At 39.0% G+C, this 21,650-nt stretch overlaps 1 protein-coding gene across 1 annotated transcript in view; it reads left to right on the top strand.

Moving 5' to 3' along the window:
* The window catches only part of si:ch211-186j3.6 (neural-cadherin), a 265,014-nt gene that overhangs the window by 135,459 nt on the left and 107,905 nt on the right, over nt 1-21,650 (top strand). Inside the window, exons 14-18 of the mRNA XM_017458309.3 lie at nt 2,642-2,769; nt 7,924-8,110; nt 14,009-14,152; nt 18,740-19,023; nt 19,834-21,457. Of these exons, the coding sequence (XP_017313798.1) occupies nt 2,642-2,769; nt 7,924-8,110; nt 14,009-14,152; nt 18,740-19,023; nt 19,834-21,457 (2,367 nt within the window). The remainder of the gene's footprint in view (nt 1-2,641; nt 2,770-7,923; nt 8,111-14,008; nt 14,153-18,739; nt 19,024-19,833; nt 21,458-21,650) is intronic.

Consider the following 21,650-nt stretch of genomic DNA (forward strand, 5'->3'; position numbering starts at 1 on the left):
CATTCATATATAAAATGCTTCATATGTCTAATCACTGGTTTGAAATCAAAGTGGTATCCTGGGAGATAAACATATGCATATCAAATCAAAGGTCTTAATAGACTGTAGTATCAAAACAAGTATAAATATTTATCCAGTTTAAATGAATGATCAACACTTAAGACGGTCAAACAGGTTTCTTTTTCACCTCCGGTAAATTTTACAATTGCAAAAGTTTAATGGTTTTGATCCATTGGATCCACTTAATGTTACTGAATGTCTCATGGAAGTTGATGAATGGATGGATGGATGGATGGATGGATAATGGATAAATGTATGGGTGGAGATGATAGGTTTGGAGGATGTGTGCATGTATATATGGATGGATGAATGATCCATGAATGATACATTAAATGAGTGATCAGACTGAAGACTGTTCAGTCTTTGTAATAATTGTTCAGAAATGTTTTTATATTTTGTGTGTGTATTTTAAGGACATTTTACAATTGCAAAAGTTGGTTTTGTCCAATGGGATCCAATAAATGTCACAAAATGTCTTATAGAAGTGTAATAATGTAACAATGGATAAATGGATGTGTGGAGATGATAGGTTTGGATGATAGATGGATGGTTGGGTGGATGGATGGATAAATGGATGGGTAGAGATGATAGGTTTGGGGGATGGATGGATGGGTGGATGTATAAATGGATGTATTAATGGATGGGTGGAGATGATAGGTTTCGATGATAGCTTGATGGGTGGATGGTTGGTTAAATGGATGGGTGGAGATGATAGGTTTGGATGATGGATGGATGGACGGATGGAGAAATGGATAAATAGATTGGTGGATATGATAGGTTTGGATGATGGATGGGTGGGTGGATGGATGGGTGGATAAATGGATGGATGGAGATGATAGGTTTGAATGGTGGATGGATGAAAATTCCACGTATGTCCCCTCTGATTCTGAGTCCATGATTAAATATAAACAGTTTTATAAAGCATTGTATTTAGTATTACAGTTATTTCCCCCTATAGCTTTAATCCTCCTCACTATTATTGAAATCCTGATGTACTTCAATCCCTTATTCTAATCCACTTTCTCAAATCCTCAACTACACTTATCTATTTATTTTATTTTATTTTATTTTTTTAATTTTTAGACCTGAGAAGCAACCATTTTTAATATCCCTGCATTTCTAATTCCACTGCAGGAAGACTCTAAGCCATCCTATGTAATTTACTGGCTCTTCCCCAGAGCCATAATTGGGCTCAACTCATGCATGAATCTCTTGCTCTATTCCATTTATGAGTGCACTCTAATACTGATCGAAGATCTTCCCACCCCCATCCCACCCCATGCCTAATATTAATCCAATAAGAGCTTTATGATGAGGATGCTTTTAGCTGGTCCTTTAAAAGTGGACACCTTGTGCAGATCAGTGCCAGTCTTTCCCTCACTTATTTATGCCCTCCTTTTGCAATTAAAAACACAACTAGTAGCACAGGAAACAGGAGAGAGACAGTGAGATAGATAGGGAGAGAGAGAGACAGAGGAGGAAGGGAGGAAGTTGTAATGGATTTGGACCTCTTGTTTAATTCATGGATTACGACTTTGGCTGGGAGAAAATTAAAAAGCTAGAAGTACATCAGATGGCGATTAGTGCCTTGGATCGTTCGACCCATTAAAGATCTTGCCCTAAATTTCACTCCTCCTACTTTCCTTCCATTACTGAGGGGAAACACACATACCCACCCACACACACACATACTTGTGTGTGTGTGAGACAAATAGAGCACATTATACATTTTCTATTTTCTGTTTTTTAATCTATTATTATTCTTTATCTTTTATTGTGTTTAATACATATACATATGTGTGTGTGTGTTAGTGTGTGTGTGTGTGTGTGTGTGTGTGTGTGTGTGTGTGTTATATATATATATATATATATATATATATATATATATATATATATATATATATATATATATGTTATGTTGTATATGTTCTCTGCACATAAGCATCTCACATGCCTTTTTATGCTTTACTTAGTAACTGTGTAAACTGTGACTGGAGTATACATCTGAATCTGATATGCTTTAAAAATTCCATTAGAAGTCCTAGAGGCATTTACTTTTTTTTGGGAAAAGGTTTGCTGTGATATAAGCACTATGTTTATGTCTTTTTAAAATTTTTATTTCTATTTACTACAAGGTCAGGATGTTCTATTGTGGCTGGCAGCTAAAGAGAGACAATAATACATCTCGGGTGGATGATGAATCACTCTTTAAAGTGTGGCAACAACTGCAGCTAAAGCCATACAGCTTAGCCTGAAATAGTAAACAATAATAATAATGAAGTCAACAATAATTAAAATCAAGTAGTAAACTTGCGACAGACATATCTGTGGAAAACTATCGGCACCTCTGTAGTTATATTTTGGTGTACTTTACTTTCACCATGACTTTAAATGAACCAGAAATGCTAGAAATACTGCAAGTGTGGTAAGATCATGGCCAGGACATACGATTAAAATGTGCATTTTTCATTTTTTGTAAAGTATTTTATAAGTGTTTTTGACATTTATCTTTTGTTATTAAACTCTGAGCTCTATGCTAAAAGTGCTGAGCTTTTACACTTCTGTCTGCTTCTATCAACAGATGTGAATGACAATGTTCCATTCTTCACCTCCTCTATTTATGAGGCCTCTGTGACAGAAGGGGTCGAGGTTGGGACTCTGGTGCTTCAGGTGTCTGCAAATGACCTTGATCTGGGTTTAAATGGAAAGGTAAATTATGAAGCTATTGATTAATTGATGCACTTGGGTGCACTGGTTTTCAGTGCTTATAAGTTTCTGGATGAACAGGATGAAGCTATATCTCTTACGAGTTACAATTTCTCTGCAGAAAAAAAAGGAATTTCAGGAAGTTAAACATAAGGCAAAATAAACAGAAACACTTAATCTCTAGACATAATCTGAAGAAGGCAATACATGCTAAAACAGAGACGTTCTGGAAAGTTTTGGGGGGAGTTGGGGTTGGAGACAAATGCTAGACATACAAGTTGATAAGGAATATTTCTATCATATACAGAAAGGGAGATGCACTACACTGTAGACTTTTCTTTCCAGTTCTGGGTTCGATGCACAGTATATTTTATGAAGAACAGCACAATTTAGGAATAAGCATGTTGATCATCCTTCTGCACTTTAATTTCATTACTCCTTTGGACTCAAATAAACTAAAAGAAAAGAAAATTATATTCAGATCAGCAGCACAATGCAAAAAAATCATGCAGATACAGGTCAAGATCTTCAGTTAATGTTCACGTCAAACAGAATGATTAAAAACTTGTGATCTCTTTGACTTTACCTGTGGCATGCTTGTTGCTGCCAGATGGGCTGGTTTGAGTGTTTCAGAAACTGCTGATGTCCTGGGATTTTCACACACAACAGTCTCTAGAGTTTACACAGAATTTTGCAAATGCCTTGTTGATACAAGAAGTCAGAGGAAAATGAGCAGATTAGTTTGAACTGCCAGGAAGGATATAGTAACTCATATAATCACTCTTTACAACCATGTTGAGCAGAAAAGCATCTCAGCATGCACAAAACATTGAAACTTGAGGTGAATGGGTTACAACAGCAAAAGACCACATTGGGTTCCACTCCTGTCAGCCAAGAACTGGGATCTGAGGCTATCATGGGTACAGGCTCACCCAAACTGGATAGTTGAAGATGGGGGAAAAAAATCACCTGGTATCTGTCCAGTATGGGTGAGCCTGTACCCACGATAGCTTCCAATTCTTGTTCTTGGCTGGCAGGAGTGGAACCTGTTATGATTTTCTGCTGTTCTAGTTCATCCACCTCAAAGTTTGATTTTTGATGTGTTGGACATTCTGATATGCTTTTCTGCTCAGCACAGTTGTAAAGAGTGCATATTTGAGTTAATATAGATTTCCTGTCAGCTTCCTGGTCTCTCTCAGAGAAGGTGTTTTAGCCTGCAGACCCTCGGCACACAGGATGTGTTTTTGTTTTTCGCACCATTCTGTGTAAACTCTATAGACTGCTGCGTGTGAATTTCCCAGATCAGCAGTTTATGAAATACTCAAACCTGCCCTTCTAGTACCAACATCTGCGCCATGATCAAAGTCACAGAGATCTCACTTTTTCTTTATTCTGATGTTTGATTTGAATATTACCTAAAGCTCTTAACCTTTACATTTGTTGTGTGTGTGTGTGTGTGTGTGTGTGTGTGTGTGTGTGTGTGTGTGTGTGTGTGTGCACTACTTTGCTATTCTGCATGTATATAGAGAAAGCAGTTCAAATCTGCTTGAACAGCAGACATATCAGATATAAAGATACATGAGATTGTATATTGGATGCTGTCAATTTGGTCAGAAAGCACTACACCTATTTAGCATGTACATATAAACTGTCACTTTTACTAGTCTCATTGTTTTGTATTGTATATCTCTGTTTCCATAGACTGCATAGTGCATTAGTACTGAAGGTGTTAGATTTTTTGTGTAATATATGAGGTAAAACAACATGTTCCTTCATAAATTCTGATGTTTTTGTCTTTTTTTCTTTTTTACTGTTGTGAAGAACCCAGAAGTGTTAAAATGAGTCATTAATAGCTTAATATACACGTGCTTCATTATTACCTGTCATAATGAAAGGGACATCTATGCAATTTAAAACAATAAGGCCCTGATTTACCAAAGGTCTTGACTAATAAATAAAAACTTAATAACACAGAAAAAAGTAGAAGCTGCTTTACATTCAGTCAGTATTGGGAATTGTTTCTTTCAAATTGTAAAACAACAAGTTTTTTATTATTATTATTATTATTTTTTTGTTAAGTGTTTGCCCTTATAAATATGCAAATTAGGTTATTTCTACCTGAAAATATAGAGCACTGTCAATGCAAATACAGTGGATTAATTTAAAAGTCATTTTGGGAACAGTGATTGCGTGTGCAAATTAATGCAACCAAAGGACAAGTATTAAATTAGCAGAAGCCTATTTCCACCATTTGAAGACAAACATCTACTATTTACAGAGTTTTAGTAATGGGAAAGTTATGCCTTAGTCCCTTAAAATAATTGGAAAGTTTCTCAAAATTATAACTTAATACTACCATGACGGAAATTTGTTTCACATTAGACTTAGAACACATTTGCACCTCTAGTGCCAACAAGATATAAACATCCTGTGAAAATGCTATTAGCAGAACAGACTAAATCAGTGCATACTAATTTATTTATTTATTTATGATTTGTAGTAACAAACCCACTGAACTAAATGAATCAGTGTTACTCTTGATTAACATCATGTCTACTACCTGTGTGCACAACTAATATTTGGGATATTAGTAAATTACTGCCTAAATGCTAAATGTCTCATGTGATGCTGTAAGTTAAATTAATTTGTCTTCTTCATTTTGTCCAAAAGTTATGCCAAAATCTGCAGTCTATATGTATGTATGTATATATATGTGTATGTGTATATATATGTATATATATATGTGTATGTGTATATATATATATATATATATAGTAGATCAATTTGTCGTTGACAGGAGTGGACATCAAATGCATTTAGTCTTTATTTAACACGCCATTCATACTTTCCATACCATACTTCTCATAGCTTTACTGTACAACTATAATCAGCAGAGCCTTCCATTTTATTTCACATGGCTTCTGCATATTGAAGTAATGACAATTTGAAGCTGTTTTACTGAGAAAAGAGAAAAAAAAAACAAGGCCACTAACTCATCAAAAAAAGGCTCATAAAGCATGAGTAATGGCAGATATGTGAGTAAAAAGCTTTGTCATAGGCTTATTCATCACATGCATCCATCCATTACATCTATTCTACTGCAGAGCTTAGAGGACAGTGCTATCAGTCTTCAGTCCTATTCTAGCTCTGCCTAGCAGAAATTCTACATAGTGTGCATAAACCAATTGAGTATTAAATCCAAAAAAGGGACAAAAATAACAACAGCGGGGCTCTGACTCTGCATTACCCTTTTAATAGAATTACTTGAGGTCTGACAAGGCTTTGGCTTTGAGAGAGATCTGTCCTTGGCTGCATAATTGCTGTCTGAGCAACCTTGCAACAAGCATGCTGAATCACAGATACCATACAATGCCATATTTAGATATAATGAGTATCATTTGCAGGCTTGAATATTAATATATACGTAACTAAGTATATTTGCTAAGTATATACGGTTCAGCCAGGCAGTTTTACTGTAACAGTTAGAAAATGCTGCATATTTTACTAACTTGACCCCCTATAAGCTTTTTATTACATCATTTACTTTTTACTCTCTCCCTCTTATTTGTGTTTGCCACACTAATTCAGCTGGCAGGGCACCAGTTATTATGCACAACCTGCTGTTATAGTAGTGCTCCTCGCCTAATAATTGCCAGTTGGGGGTAGTCAGATACTGTGGAGAGTAAGCATCCATACCTGTTTATCCTTATCAACCTTACTCATACCATTAAACTGCCATGAAAGTGTTAGTACATATTTAGAAATCGAATGCCATTAGAGCGTGTGACGTTGGACTGGAGTCCAGGCGAATGGTTTATGAGGAACAGCTCTCTTTCAAGAGATTGATTATTGAGGTTAAATGTCTTAGGGCACCTATGATTTATGCAGTTATAATATGATTCTCAATGCATCTTGATTCTACACATGATGGCTTATTGTGTTTTTGTTTGTTTAAATGTGAAAGCTTTGCCAGTTGTTTTATTTACTTTATTGAGCAGAAAGCCAAAAGGAAACATACCATGTGGCTTGGCATGTTTATATCCACAAAATGACAGAGCTTACACATGCCTCTTGTCCAGTTATTTTTGTCCTTCTAATTCTTAAAATCTGTGGTGCCCACACAATTGCTTTTTAAGCCAAGGTCTGACTTAGCCCATCAAATCTGCTAGCTAAATTAGCTAGTTTCTAGCCAACATATAGGGCACTTGCTAGCCTATAACTTAAATCTTGTCTTAAAATCTCCCTGCACGTGCTGATATTAGACAGTCCCTCCAGTATTTTGCGATCACAGAAATTAATAAAATAAAGCAAACTCTGCACTATCTGCAGGAGCTCAGACTGTACGAACATGATCCCCGCTGTAAGCCGTGTCACACTGTAGGATCTCAATTGTCATTAACGTCAGACTATAGAACAGTCAATACCGGAAAAATGGACACAGACAAGAAGACTTGTACAGAGTTTTACGTCATCAATCCGTGACTCGTTTGATGTTTTGACATTCACACGCAAATTTACAATGGTAGCTAGCAGTAAACAAAAATGGGTTGTCTTGATAATAAAAACAGAAAAATATGAAGACAGCGCTCCTATTGGTTCTTGATTTGACAGTCGTCATAGGAGAAGCCACACTACAGGACTGTGCCTCAAATCTTCTGACACTGCCAGAATTTAATCAGAGGAAAAATTTGATCACAATGGCCATTAATTGGCTGTCGGGGAACACGTCAAACTAGCTATCAAAGACTACAGATTTTGTCCTACATTTATAGGAATCTTTTAGGATTCTCAAAATTTGTCTTAGACAACCAAGTCATGGCTAGAATTGTACGGAGTTACTTACTAACCACAGCCTTTATATTTCACCATCCAATTGGTTTAGACTTTTATGATTTGCTTTACTTTGTGTTTTATATTGCATTCAGAGTCTAATGGGGATCTGTACATTAAAGCAGAATCATTTAAAGAGAGAATCAAGATGCAGCTAAGAATATTTTTTTTCTCAATCCTATTAATTACACATATGCGTGATGATTAACCATATGTACAGTTAGTTTATTCATCTCCATCTTGCCAAGCCTTATGTTGTTTCTTCTTCTTTCCTTTTATTTCATATTGAATTTCTCATCCACACCCTTCTCTCTTCATTCCTCTCAGATCTCTTACTCCTTGTTGAATGACCGCAGTGGAGACTATCAGTTCTTCCGCATTGATCCAGAACTGGGCTCTATCTACACCGAGGCAGTGTTCGACCGGGAATCTAAGGGTTCCTATCTTTTAGAAGTGAACTCCATGGATGGCTGGGAGTCTGCCAGGCCAGGAAGGCATGGACAGCCTAACTCTGGTACGACCAACCAAGCCTGCTTCCACAACCTCTGTGCTAATACGTTGTCTGGGTCCATTTAGTATGTTTACTCTAATGCCATTGATTTATTCTTTCAAAATGGAGTAGGAGTTGTACTGCATGGAGCGGTGATGTCTGAACATAGCTCTGATAAGTAAAATGTTAATAGTACTGATGAGAGTGACCGATATCAGGTTTTTTTTTTTAGCTTATCAAAGAAGTAGATTTATACCATATGTATTTTATGTCCAAGAGAAACAGAAGAGAAAACAAATAACCACTAAGACATCTGATGAAATTACTCAGAAGTGGTGAGTAATGACGGATGTAGCTGAGCTTATATATGCTTGTTATAATGAAACTTCAACTAATCAGCCTCAAACTCTGCATGAGTCACAGTGAGCCTCTTAGGCCTCAGCATGTCATCCATTCTCTCATTATTCCTTTATTGCTGAGGATCTGTAGACTTTACAGCAAACTTTTATGCTGTAACTCTGATATAATATGCTCTTAGCTGCAGTGAGTGAGTCATTATAAGATGTTTAGAAAATGCTGTTTCTGATCAGAACATCTAGATACTTCTAAATCTGTCAAGCTTTACACCAGTGATTAATGCAATATTCAAATCTTTAGTGTTTTGATGAGAAGCAGGTATTGCACATTAAAAAAAGCACAAAGAATACACCTGCACATACATGCAATTATCCAGTAAGCCAATCATTTGGCAGTAGTGCAGTACATAAAATCAAGCAAATATAGAGCTAATGGTTAGTGTTCACATTACACATCAGAATGGGGAAAAGTGTGATCTTAGTGACTTTGACTATGGCATAGTTGTTGATGACAGATGGGCTGGTTTGAGTTGTGAGCTGATAAACTGTGGATCTCCCAGGACTTTCATGCACAACAATCTCTAGAGTTTAGAGTGTTCTAGAGTGCAAAAAACAAAAAACATCCAATGAGCAGCAGTTCTGAAGTCAGAGGAGATTGGCCAGACTGGTTCGAGCTGACAGGAAGTCTATGGTACCACTGTTTATATCTGTGGTGAATAGAAAAGCATCCCAGAATGCACAACATGTCAAACCTTGAGGCGGATAAGCTACGACAGCAGCAGACCACTTCTGGTTTCACTCCTGTCAGCCAACAACAGGAATCTGAGGCTACAATGGGCATAGGCTCACTGAAACTGGAAAGTTGAATATTGAGGATGATGTTTTTGCTGTTGCCACCTAAATGGCTGCTTGAATAATTGTATGCATGAGCAGTTGTACAGGTTTTCAGGTATGTAAAGTGGTCATTGAGTATATACACTATAGGTATACACAAAGGTTTGTGAACACCTGGCCATAATACACATATACTATATGCTTTTTAAATTTTTTGAATGAACCCATTCTAGAGTGCTACTGGTTCTGTATGGATTTCTCATTACAGTTAACACAGAACAGAAGACACAACACAACCAGAGCCATACTAGTCTCCCCAGTGACTAAGGCTATAGCAAGCCCCACTGGTACCGTTAATGCATGCTCAGTTCCACTCTATATGGATCCCTCCCATTTCACCTAACACCACTCACACATGCCCACTTAACACAACTAGAGCCATTCCAGCCTCCCCATTGACTAAGGCTGTGACAAGCCCTACTGGCACCATTAATGCTTGTTCAGTGCCACTGGTTCCATATGGATTTCGCCCCACAAATATGTCTACCAAACACAATTAGAACCATCCATGCATTAGCATATGACCAATGCACATCTGACCCCAATCAAAGTAGCATGTGTCCAGTTGCTTTTGATCTACAGTCATCTAGAGGTCCTTCTGTTGCCTCCCTCTTCTGCATGCCTGTGATGCCCAGGAGGCTCTAGGCCTTACACAGGGACTGAGCTTCAAAGCATCTACAGCCCACCTCTATTGGCTTGCACAAGGCTTTCCACCCCTGTCTGTAGCACTGTTCCTCCAAGTCTGCATACTTTTTTCCCACTGTCACCGCCTGAATTCTCTGCCATAGCCATGACTAAGCCTGATCCACTGCATCCCGTGTCTTCAAATTTCTTCCAGTTCACCCTTCAGTGCCAGCCTGAGAGCATTTTGGGTCAGCATCTCTCTTGCATGGGTCATCAGCTTGTTGTTGTCCCCATACAGAGCGATTCTGCTCAGACTATGTGGCAGGCCCAGCCACCTACAGAGGTGATGACTGAACCCCCTCCACAGTTCATAAGGAGCGGTCAATAAATATAACAAGTACATTGCTGCATCATTGTTAGTAATTCATATTTAATTAATGTATTGCTTATTTATTTTGTGTGTTTTTTTTTTAGCTAAACACTGAAAGTGTTCTATTTTATTTTGAGACCACAACATGTCTTTCCACACCACTGTGTATCTTAAAATAGTTAGTAATATGTAAGTTCAGCCAATCAATTTACTCATTGCTGATTCTACAAATGGTGTGATCTGAATTTGTGCTCACTTGAAGTGAAGCAAACTCTAATTGTCACAAATCGTGACGGAGCAGAGATAAGGCGGATGCAAGTGCAGGATAACAGTTGTTTATTTGTAGAGACAGGCATGCAGACAAATCCAAAACGTGATCCAAAACGTAATCCATAAACATGCAAGAGGTCAGGCGATTGGCAAACAGGCATACACGGGGCTAGGCAGGAATCTAGGTCGATAACCAAAACAAGACACGAACTAGAACGAGGGACTGGAAGCGGAGAATCCAGCACGAACTAACTTTAAACATTGACTATGACTGTGACTATGCCTATGACTATGACTGTGACGCAAACTAAACCTAACTGTAACATGAACTGTGACTATGAATACGCTACGAACTAAACTAACTCCAACATGAACCATGACTATGAATACGCTACGAACTAAACTAACTCCAACATGAACCGTGACTATGAATACGCTACGAACTAAACTAACTCCAACATGAACCGTGACTATGAATACGCTACGAACTAAACTAACTCCAACATGAACCGTGACTATGAATACGCTACGAACTAAACTAACTCCAACATGAACCGTGACTATGAATACGCTATGAACTAAACTAACTCCAACATGAACCGTGACTATGAATACGCTACGAACTAAACTAACTCCAACATGAACCGTGACTATGAATACGCTACGAACTAAACTAACTCCAACATGAACCGTGACTATGAATACGCTATGAACTAAACTAACTCCAACATGAACCGTGACTATGAATACGCTACGAACTAAACTAACTCCAACATGAACCGTGGCTATGAATACGCTATGAATACGCTATGAATACGCTATGAATACGCTATGAATACGCTATGAATACGCTATGAATACGCTACGAACTCTACTTACTACTTACTACTCTTCCGCGTTGTGTGCTGGGAGGCACGCGCTATATATGCCGACATGATCAGCGTCTCAACTGCTATCAGCTGAGAGCAATTCAGACCCACGTGAATTCCCAGCCAATGACGGAACAGGTAGGAGACATGACAGACGTAAACAAAACACACGTGTCCCAATGTCACTACGGTCAACAGCGGAAAAGCAGGTGCTCGCGCATTCGCACTTAGAGCACGCTGCTTCAAGGGGGAATCGTGACACTAATGGTAAATCTCATATCTGAAGGAAAAAAAGAACTGTGAAAATGCCCTCAATCTGTCTCTAGTTCTAGATTTTTCTTGTTTCCTATTTCAATTGCTTTGTACAATTCAAGGACAGTTTCAGATACAACACAAAACGGTCTTATCTAACTTCCTAGATTTTTTTCTAAAAAAAAAAAAAGTCTTTAAAAGCATCTCATTTGTTTACCTGTTGAAAACTTGCTTGGTGGTCTCAGAAAAGTAATCAGCTCCATTAGGACCCACACAGACCACATGGTGAGCACCGCCTGCTAGCCTCCCTAATACCACTTCCAGCAGCAACTTTAGTTTACACCAGGAGGTCTCCCATCCATGTACTGGCTTGGCTCTACCCTGTTTAACATCAGTGGGGAACCAGGCAAGAGCTGCAGGGTGTTATGGCTCTGACTTTCTGTCCTAGTCTTGACTGTCTGACTGCAAAGGTCATGTTGGGTAAGGAACTAGTTTAATAGGTGCATTTGTAAATGTAGTCTGTATGAAGATGTCTAAAACCATGCTAGTTAATGTCAGTGCTAGTTAGTGTCAGGTTCAGGCATCTGTCTAGGATGTCTTATGCGCACCTCCCTGAGGAGGTGTTTCAGGCATGTCCAAAGGTGAGAGGACCACGGGGCAGACCAAGGACTAGGTTGAGAGCGTATATATCTTGTCTGGCCTGGGCATGCCTGGATATCCCTGTGTTGGAGCTGGGGATGGGGCTAGACAGAGGAAGGTCTTTGCATCTCTGCTCAGACTGATGCCCCAGTGACCTGGACCCAGATAAGCGGAAGAAAATTGATGGATGGGTTTTTACTTCAGGTGATGAGACAGAGATTGATGGGATGATGATGATAATCAAAGTGATACCTTGTTTCCTGTTGAAAATGTATTCTGCTTTAAAATTTGGCAGAAATATTGTTTTTCCATGAGTAGATTAGGCATCTTTTGATGGAGTCAGGATGGAATCTTAAATGCAATTTTCTCTCTTTTAACTTCTGGGGTAACAATATTTTAAAATGTTATAACTTTACAGTAACTTTCTGGTTGGGTTACATTCAAACAAGAAACAGATTTCACTTTAGGAAAGCCTATAGTTTTTAATGTTATATATCTCAAAAAGACACACACAAAACACTGCTATACTGTAGATCTGTTAAAAAATGAAATAAAATGAACATTAGTCTGTTTTCCCTGAAAGTGTAACTGACCAGAGGTGCCATCCTGCTTCGGTAGGCAATGAGAAATGATGCTGTGTGATGTAATGGTTTTTGTATGTATTTTAGCGATATGCTATGCAATAATGTTTTGTGGTATTCTATAATAAGGTGTAGTGATATGCTCTAATGAGCTGTGACATGTGGGAAATTATAGTGAAGTGTAGCTGTCTGTAGTGTTGATGACACTACACATGCAATGGTTTTGTATAGGTTAGTCACACATCGTGTTCAAATTCCACAGCATCCTATTTTCACAGTGCAGGTCTATTAGTTCCTGTGTACAATAATGTAATGAAGTTATCCAGTCAAAGTGACTGGAATGACAACCGGAGCAGAAAACACAGAAGCAGGAAATGACACAGCCCAGTGATTCTTGTTTATTTGTACTGCAATGACATGACCATGCCTTCACAACACAACTCTGAACAACATGTCAACCTGTCACTGAATGACAGCTACAATCTTTACAGCGTTCTCATTCTCACACTGAAACATACAGCTGGAGTCTACTGGACTTCTGGAGCCTGCCAGGATTTTTTTTTTTTTACATGTCAGTTTCCCCCTGTTGTTTAGACCCATAACTTTTACATGAGCTGCCTCCAAAATCTGCTTAAATAATTGATATGTTCTTGAGAAAGTGTCTCGTTTGAACGTTATATCAAAGGAAGGAATATTAGCAGGAGGAATGGATGTCCTTCCCATTTTCCCATCCAAGCCTGGGTCCCCAAGGCTCCTTCCTAACAAATGCATACTGATGGCTTCAAACAGAGAGGAGAATGTTGAAATAGAGGTACTGTAGTGATAAACAGAGCAGGTGAAAATAAGAGGAGGATTAAAATGAGAAATGGAGATAAAAGATCACACAGTGGGAGCCAAAGAGGGTGAGACAGAGAGAAAAAAAGGAGCTAAAATCAGACAAACATGCATTCAGAGAGAGGGAGGTAAGATAAATCCAAGTGCATTGAGAGTAAAAAAACCCCTTTAGACTGATAGACTAAGATCACAGATATTTGTTTAATCTTGTGTGTGTTTGCTGTCACCCTCAGACACGGCGTATGTACGAATTTTCATCAGCGATGTGAACGATAACAAGCCAGTGTTCGCACAGACGGTGTATGAAGTCGATGTGGATGAGGACGCGGATGTCGGCTTCACCATCCTCACTGTTAATGCTAATGATGAAGATGAAGGTAAGCCAGCATGAAGATGAGAATACAGCTATACAAGTAAAGGCACATGGGTCACATGGCTAACTGTGTACTGGGATGATGAGAAGTTAAAGAAATTCTAAGCCAGCGTTTTACACCCTCACTCATTGAAAGCTCAACCTTCGATTCACAGCACACAGTCCTCACTGTTCTTCAAATTCTGCATTTTCCACTTCTCACTGTACACAATTCACAACTCTGAATACCTCAGAGTCAAATCATTTTATTTACAAGATTGTTAGGATGTTCAAGCTTTTTTAAAAAAAAAAAAAAAAAAAAAACCCTGAAAAATCTTCAAGATCATGTTTCTGACTTAAATCAGTAGACAGATCTGTGGGCTCAGCAACACGTGGTATGAATGTGAATGAAGTTAAGGAATGTTTAGTTTTGTAGCATTTAGTACTGCTTTTTGAGGTATTTGAAGTTGTTACATAGGGGAAGTGGTAGATCAGTGGTTAAGCCATTGGACTTCTAATCGGAAGGTTGTGAATTCAAATCCAACTACCACTGCTGGGCCCTTAAACAAGGTCCTTAACCCTCATTTGCTCAGCTGTGTAAATGAGATAAATGAAACTTGTTCTGGATAAGGCCAAATACCATAAATTTGAGAGTTTCTTTTTATTTACTTTTTTTCAATGGTGATGGAAGAAAAATGTGCATCATTTATATCCCAACAAAACAGGAAGTGCCCAAAGGTAACATAAGAGTGCCTGAGAACTTTAAATTAAAAGCTATTTTGAGTGTTCTTCAGGGATGTCAGTAATCATGAAACCAGTGGTTTTTTGAAATACTTACTTTGTTTTTCTCAAGCTGCTACTCATGATGCATCACCCAACACTATATCACTATATACTAAGCACTATATCCACTCAGAGGAAAAGTACTATCTGTCCTCTTCCAAATACATAAGCTCACAGATGTCCATGATTGGTTAGAATGCATGCCTTTCCTCCCAGAGGGTTCCCTTGGCTCCTGCCGACATCTTAGATTAGATTCGACAGATTGGATTCAACTTTATTAAGCAGAGCACAAGTACTGTACAAAGCCAATAAAATGCAGATAGTGATAGGGTGGCAGTAAAGTGCAACACGACCTTTTGTACACGACATGCTATCAACTGTGCATGTGGAAAATAAGGCATGAAAAACATTGCAAATGGCATGATGTGTGTGAATGAGTCTGGAGACATGTATTAAAGTAATTGAAGACATTACAATGTAGGTGCTTTTAAGTGGAATGGAGGTAGTGAATATGGATCCATTGAAATGAATGGGATCTAAGGTCCAACAGTACAACTGACTATAAGGTGCAATTAGAGGAAGTGCAAGACTGTGCAAACTGTTGGCTGTGAAATCATCAGGATTTGAACTTGCAATCTGTTGCAGTTATGTTGTGCAACTCCAGAGACATCCCCCCCACCACCACCACCACCACCACTCAAATATCATTTTAAAACAAAGTTCTTTTATATTTTTGTTCTACCAAACTAAACAGTTTCTCTGAAATTTTGGAAATTAACATTTCTGTTTTTAATGTTTGCATCATATCATTTTGCTCATTTTACAAAGGGGGACAATAATTCATAAGGGAACTCTAGGCCTTTCAAATGTGCACACCGAATGAATAATTATCAGAGAGCTTGTGTGCCCACTCTCACATGCACAGGTGCATTAATATGCACACCACGAGCACATGAAAGAAAAAAAAAAACCCTGAGATAAGCTCTCTTTCATTTCCCTGTCACTTGTAAATCTATCCAGACGGCAGCACGTCACAGTCCAGACATCACTCATTTCTCATTGGCTAGCCATGTCAGCTCCATAATTCCCTGTGTGAATCATCTGCCCTGTTGCATCTGGTGTGCTTGTGGATATGTGAGAAGCTGCTGCGCTGATCATCAGGCATTTATCAGAGCCTTTAGCCTCATTACAACAGACATTAGTCTTAAACTGATCTTCCATAATGGCTTCTGGTCATGTCAGGGAGTATTAGCTGCCTTATTTTGTGCTTATCCCTTTTCATAAAAGTCCTGAGAAAGTGCTAACCTCCAAGACACTAACGACATGATACTTCTAGTAATTTATTAGAGTTGCTCAGGGCGAGAGTGAGATCAAAATTTAGATTGGAATTGAGGCTGCGTTGTGTCTTGTTCATTATTCTTCTTTCAGCAGGGAAACTCAAAGGCAGAGAGATGAGAGGTGTCATGAGGAAAAGGAAAGCAACAGTAGCTGAATACATTTTTTTTATAGTTTATTTTTCCATGTTGTATGCTTATGCCATCTTTACACTCAGAGTGTTCTACAGGGAGTTGCTCTGTGCTGGGTGTAAATCTAATATGAAACAACAAATTGTTTACTTACATGTCTTTAATGTTGGAAGATGCAGTAGAGGCTCTGCGATTAAAATGTACGTGTCTTACTCATGTTGCATCTCTTTTATTCCATTGCTGTTGAGATTTCAGCTTCTGCCTTGTGTGGTGGAGCAAAGATTCTGGCTCTGCTATGGTTTAATAACCTGCCAGTAATGTAATTGACTTCATTTATTCCAAGCTACATTTTAATATGTGTGAAATAGGAGGTCGGTTTGAGTCATAAAGAAAATAAGACAATATGCAAAATCTAGATCTGCATGGCTAGCTTTACCTTTGACAGAGGAGGTTTTCAATAGGGCTTGGTAGTTCCATTTATTTGTTTGTTTGTTTGTTTGTTTGTTTGTTTGTTTGTTTTATTACTTGCCTTTGCCTTGGCCTATAGTGGCTGATGCCAGCTCAAAGAACTTGGAAGGCTCCACTTTTCACAGCTAAACTAGCAAAGAAAATGAGCAACACTTCAGTATGTTAGGTATTTATAAGTGCATATTTAGGTAAATAGTAGAACAGTTATTTGAAATCAGTAGCAGCTTATTAGTGCTTAACTTATAGTTTTTGTAATATATACAGTGCCCTCCACTAATATTGGCATGCTTGGTAAATATGAGGAAAGAAGGCTGTGAAAAATTGTCTTTATTGTTTAACCTTTTGATATTTTGTTAAAAAAAATCACAAAAATAATCTGCTCTCGTGGATATCAATTGCAAACAATTGCAAACAATTGCAAACACCAGTTTATCCAATATATAAATATATCTTTCTTAAATATAGGTGTGCAACAATTCTTGCCACTCCTACGAATTCATATGAGAAAAATATATTTGAAGTATATGCCCATTGATATTTTAAAACATTTTTAGTATACCTGGATGACTAGGAACAGGAAATTGTTCAATCATGATTTCCTGTTTCACAGGGGTATAAATATGAAGTAACACATAGGCCAAATTCATTATTAATTCATCACAATGGGTAAGACTAAGGAATATACTGGTGATGTGCAGCAGAAGGTATTTGAGCTTCACACAATGGGAAGTGGCTATAAAAAACACACAATGGGAAGTGGCTATAAAAATTAGCAAAGGCATTTAAAATGCCCATTTCCACCATCAGGGCATATTTAAGAAGTTCCAGTCAACTGGAAATGTTGTGAATCAACCTGGAATTGGACATGTGTCTGTATCATCTCAACACACTGTGAAGAGGAAGGTTCGAGTGGCCAAAAAATCTCCAAGGATCACAGCTGGAGAATTACAGTAGTTAGTTGCATCTTGGGGTCAGAAAATCTCCAAAACTACAATCCGAAATCACCTACATCACCACAAGTTGTTTGGAAGGGTTTCAAGAAAAAGCCTCTACTCTCATCCAAAACCAAACTCAAGCGTCTTCATTTTGCCAGACACTACTGGAACTTCAAATGGGATCTGGTTCTATGGTCAGATGAAACCAAAATAGAGCTTTTTGTCAATAAACACTAGAGGTGGTTTTGGCACACACAGAGAGGTAGCCAAATGGAAAAGTACCTCATACCATGGTTAAATGTGGTGTTGGCTCTTTAATGTTTTGGGGCTGTTTTTCTGACAGAGGACCTGGACATTTTGTTAGGATACATGGCATCATGGACACAAATATCAACAGATATTAAATGAAAACCTGACTGCCTCTGCCAGAAAACATAAAATGGGCCATGGTTGGATCTTCCAGCAGGACAATGATCCAAATCATACATCAAAATCAAGGTCCTGCCATGGCCATCACTGTCCCCTGACTTGAAACAAATATAAAACCTGGGGAATTTTTTTAACAAAAGATCAAAATGTTAATCAATAAAGACAATTTTTCACAGCCTTCTTTGCTCATATTTACCAAGGGTGTCAATATTAGTGGAGGGCACTGTATACTATATAGTATGTTTATAGTATAATTTATATCTTATATTCCAGGTGTTACCATCTTCTTCATAATAGACATAGTTTCTGGAAATTACTCTTAATATATACCATTAGTATTTAACATTTTTTTGGTGAAATAATAATTTGAAATTGTAATCTGTGTGAATATTTTTTTGTTTACATTTATGGAATTTGGCAGTTTCCCTTATCCAGAGCGACTTCCAGAAGTGCTTTGAAGTCTCTATCAATGAATACATCCTGTTACCTGTAGTAGTTCAGGAAAAACATGGTCACTATGTTGTTTTGCAGGTGCCAATGCTAAGCTGCGCTACCAGATTACTGCAGGTAACACAGGTGGCGTCTTTGATGTTGAGCCTGAGGTGGGCACCATCTTTATCGCCCAACCACTGGACTATGAGCAAACCAAACGTTACAAGCTGTACGTACTGGCCTCGGATGGGAAATGGGAGGACTACACTGCTGTTATCGTCAACGTAGTGAATAAGAATGATGAGGCACCTGTGTTCTCTGTCAATGAGTACTACGGCAGTGTGACTGAAGAGCTGGATGGTTCTCCGGTGTTTGTACTGCAGGTGACGTATTTACTGCAGCAATACGTATTTGAGAATAAGTGAGGATTAGCAATGCTCCACTTTTCTTATCATGTGTCTTGGGAGAAAATGTGTGTGGGGGGATGCTTATTGTGCACTGACTGCTAGGACTTGATTATATCCATTTAGTAAATTACATTATGCTTTCAGGCTAGGTAAATAAGTTCTGAATCAAAACTCCCTGTTTTCTTTTTTATTAAAGTACACCCATTAGACAAAATGCCGATCAGTACAGAACTAGGTTGAGTCATTTCTTCAAAAACGTTTTTTTGCCCTTGGGAGTTCGTAGTGAGTCTTATTTCCAGAATTCCACATCCTGTATTGAAAATTGGTGTATAATTTGTTTTGAATGAGCATGGAAATGAGTCATGTTACAACGGTACTCAGATTTTAAGTTTTTGTACAAGTACTTATCAAACCAAGGATATGGATAAACAGATTTTTGGACATTTTAGGAACTTCAGTATATTATCTCATCAAGGAGTCGGTTAAAGCCTGAATTGCAGCAGATGACATCATGCCTTGACATAATGCTCTTCATCCAATTTGTGGCTTGGAAGTGTACTCACTTTATTGTTTGTATACTTATTACATTAAATTTTATTGATTTTTTTTTTGTTGCTGTTAGATGTTTGTTAACTGTTTCCTGCTAGAATTCATACTTGAAGAGGGATTTTAGCAGAGGGAGGAATTTAAGCTCTTGGCACTTGAGTCCAAGTCAGCACACTTCAGTAATTGCAAAGAAAAGGTGTCTGTGAAAAAAGGTCTAAGACATTTTGTTTGATGTTTTAGGTAACAGCGACTGACCCAGATAAGGATGCTGACCAAGAGGCTCTACGCTACTCACTGCATGGTCAGGGAGCTGAAAGTGAATTCATCATTGATGAGGTGACAGGGAAGATCTATGCCCAGAGGACATTGGATCGAGAGGCACGGGCTGTATGGCGCTTTGTGGTTTTAGCCACAGATGAGGGTGGCGAAGGCCTGACTGGATTTACTGATGTCATCATTAGTGTGTGGGATATTAATGACAATGCCCCCATCTTTGCCTGTGCACCAGACAACTGTCATGGAGATGTGGCTGAGAACTCTCCACCTGGCACTTCCGTCATGGAAATGACTGCCACTGATTTGGATGATGCAGCTGTAGGGCAGAATGCCATACTAACCTATAGAATTGTTGGTAATGCAGCCTTGAGTGGAGGCAACAGTGGGGTGGACATGTTTACCATCAACCCGGCTACCGGAACCATCTCGCTTGCCAAGGCTGGTCTGGACCGGGAGCAGACAGAATCATACCTCCTAGTGGTGGAAGCCAGGGATGGAGGTGGGATGACAGGCACAGCCACTGCTGCCATCCATGTAACAGATGTGAATGACCACACTCCTCGTTTCTTGGACCGATCTTGTTCAGCACGAATCCCTGAGAGCAGTGAACCCAACAGTGCCCTGCTTGACCTGGTTGCTGAGGATGCTGACGCTGGTGAGAATGGTCAGCTGACATTCAGTGTAGTATCTGGAGACCCAGAGCAGAAGTTCTACATGGTGAGTCACCGGCAGGAGCAACGGGGAACCCTACGGCTCAAGAAGCGATTGGATTTTGAGAGGCCGGGTGAGCAACGCTTCAATCTTACCATTAAGGTGGAGGACCTGGACTACTCCAACCTTCTCTATTGTACCTTAGAGATAGAGGACTGCAATGACCATGCTCCAGTTTTCATCCCTCACTTCCTGCAGATTCCTGACCTTAGAGAGGATGTCTTGATAGGTACCAGTGTTGCTTCAGTGGTCGCCAGTGACTCAGATTCTGGTCTGAATCGGGAGATTACCTACAGTATAGCACCTGAATCTGACCCATATGCTCTCTTCTCAGTTGATCAGACTGGGCTGGTGACTGTGGCCAGGCAGCTGGACCGTGAGATTACCGCCCAGCATAACTTGATCATCCTTGCAACTGACCACGGAACTCCACCACTGACTGGCACTGCCACCATTTACATTTCCCTGCTGGATGTAAATGACAACGGGCCTGAGTTTGAGTCTGCGTACTCACCAGTGGTGTGGGAGAATGTTCCAGGGCCTCAGTTGGTACATCTCAACACCAGCTCCATGCTGCTTAGAGCTGTTGATCGTGACTCTGCAGAAAACGGTTCACCGTTCTCCTTCTCTGTCCCTCCTGAATACCGTTACAGCAACGACTTTTACTTGCAAGATAACAGGAATGACACAGCTACCATCACAGCCCTCAGAGCCTTTGACCGAGAGAGACAGAAGGAGTTCCTGCTGCCAGTCATCATGACTGACAGTGGACAACCTCCCAAAACAGTCACCAGCACACTCACCATCACTATCGGTGACAAGAATGACCATGCCCATGTTGCTGGAGAGAAGACAATATATCTCAACAGTCACAGAGGTAAGCTCATGCATCTTAGTTTGTTATAAGTAAGCTAATAGTGTGTGAAGGTAGTGAATGATTAATTATTCTTCATAATTAAGTCAAACTAATGAAAATTTTTATCAAGGGTGTTATTTATTTTGGATAACCAGAACAGTGCTGTGCTATGTCATAGTGTATATGAGCATATCAGTGCATACCTACTGTATGT

The sequence above is a fragment of the Ictalurus punctatus genome, chromosome 27 (genome assembly GCF_001660625.3).
Source record: "Ictalurus punctatus breed USDA103 chromosome 27, Coco_2.0, whole genome shotgun sequence".
Taxonomy (NCBI): Eukaryota; Metazoa; Chordata; class Actinopteri; order Siluriformes; family Ictaluridae; genus Ictalurus; species Ictalurus punctatus.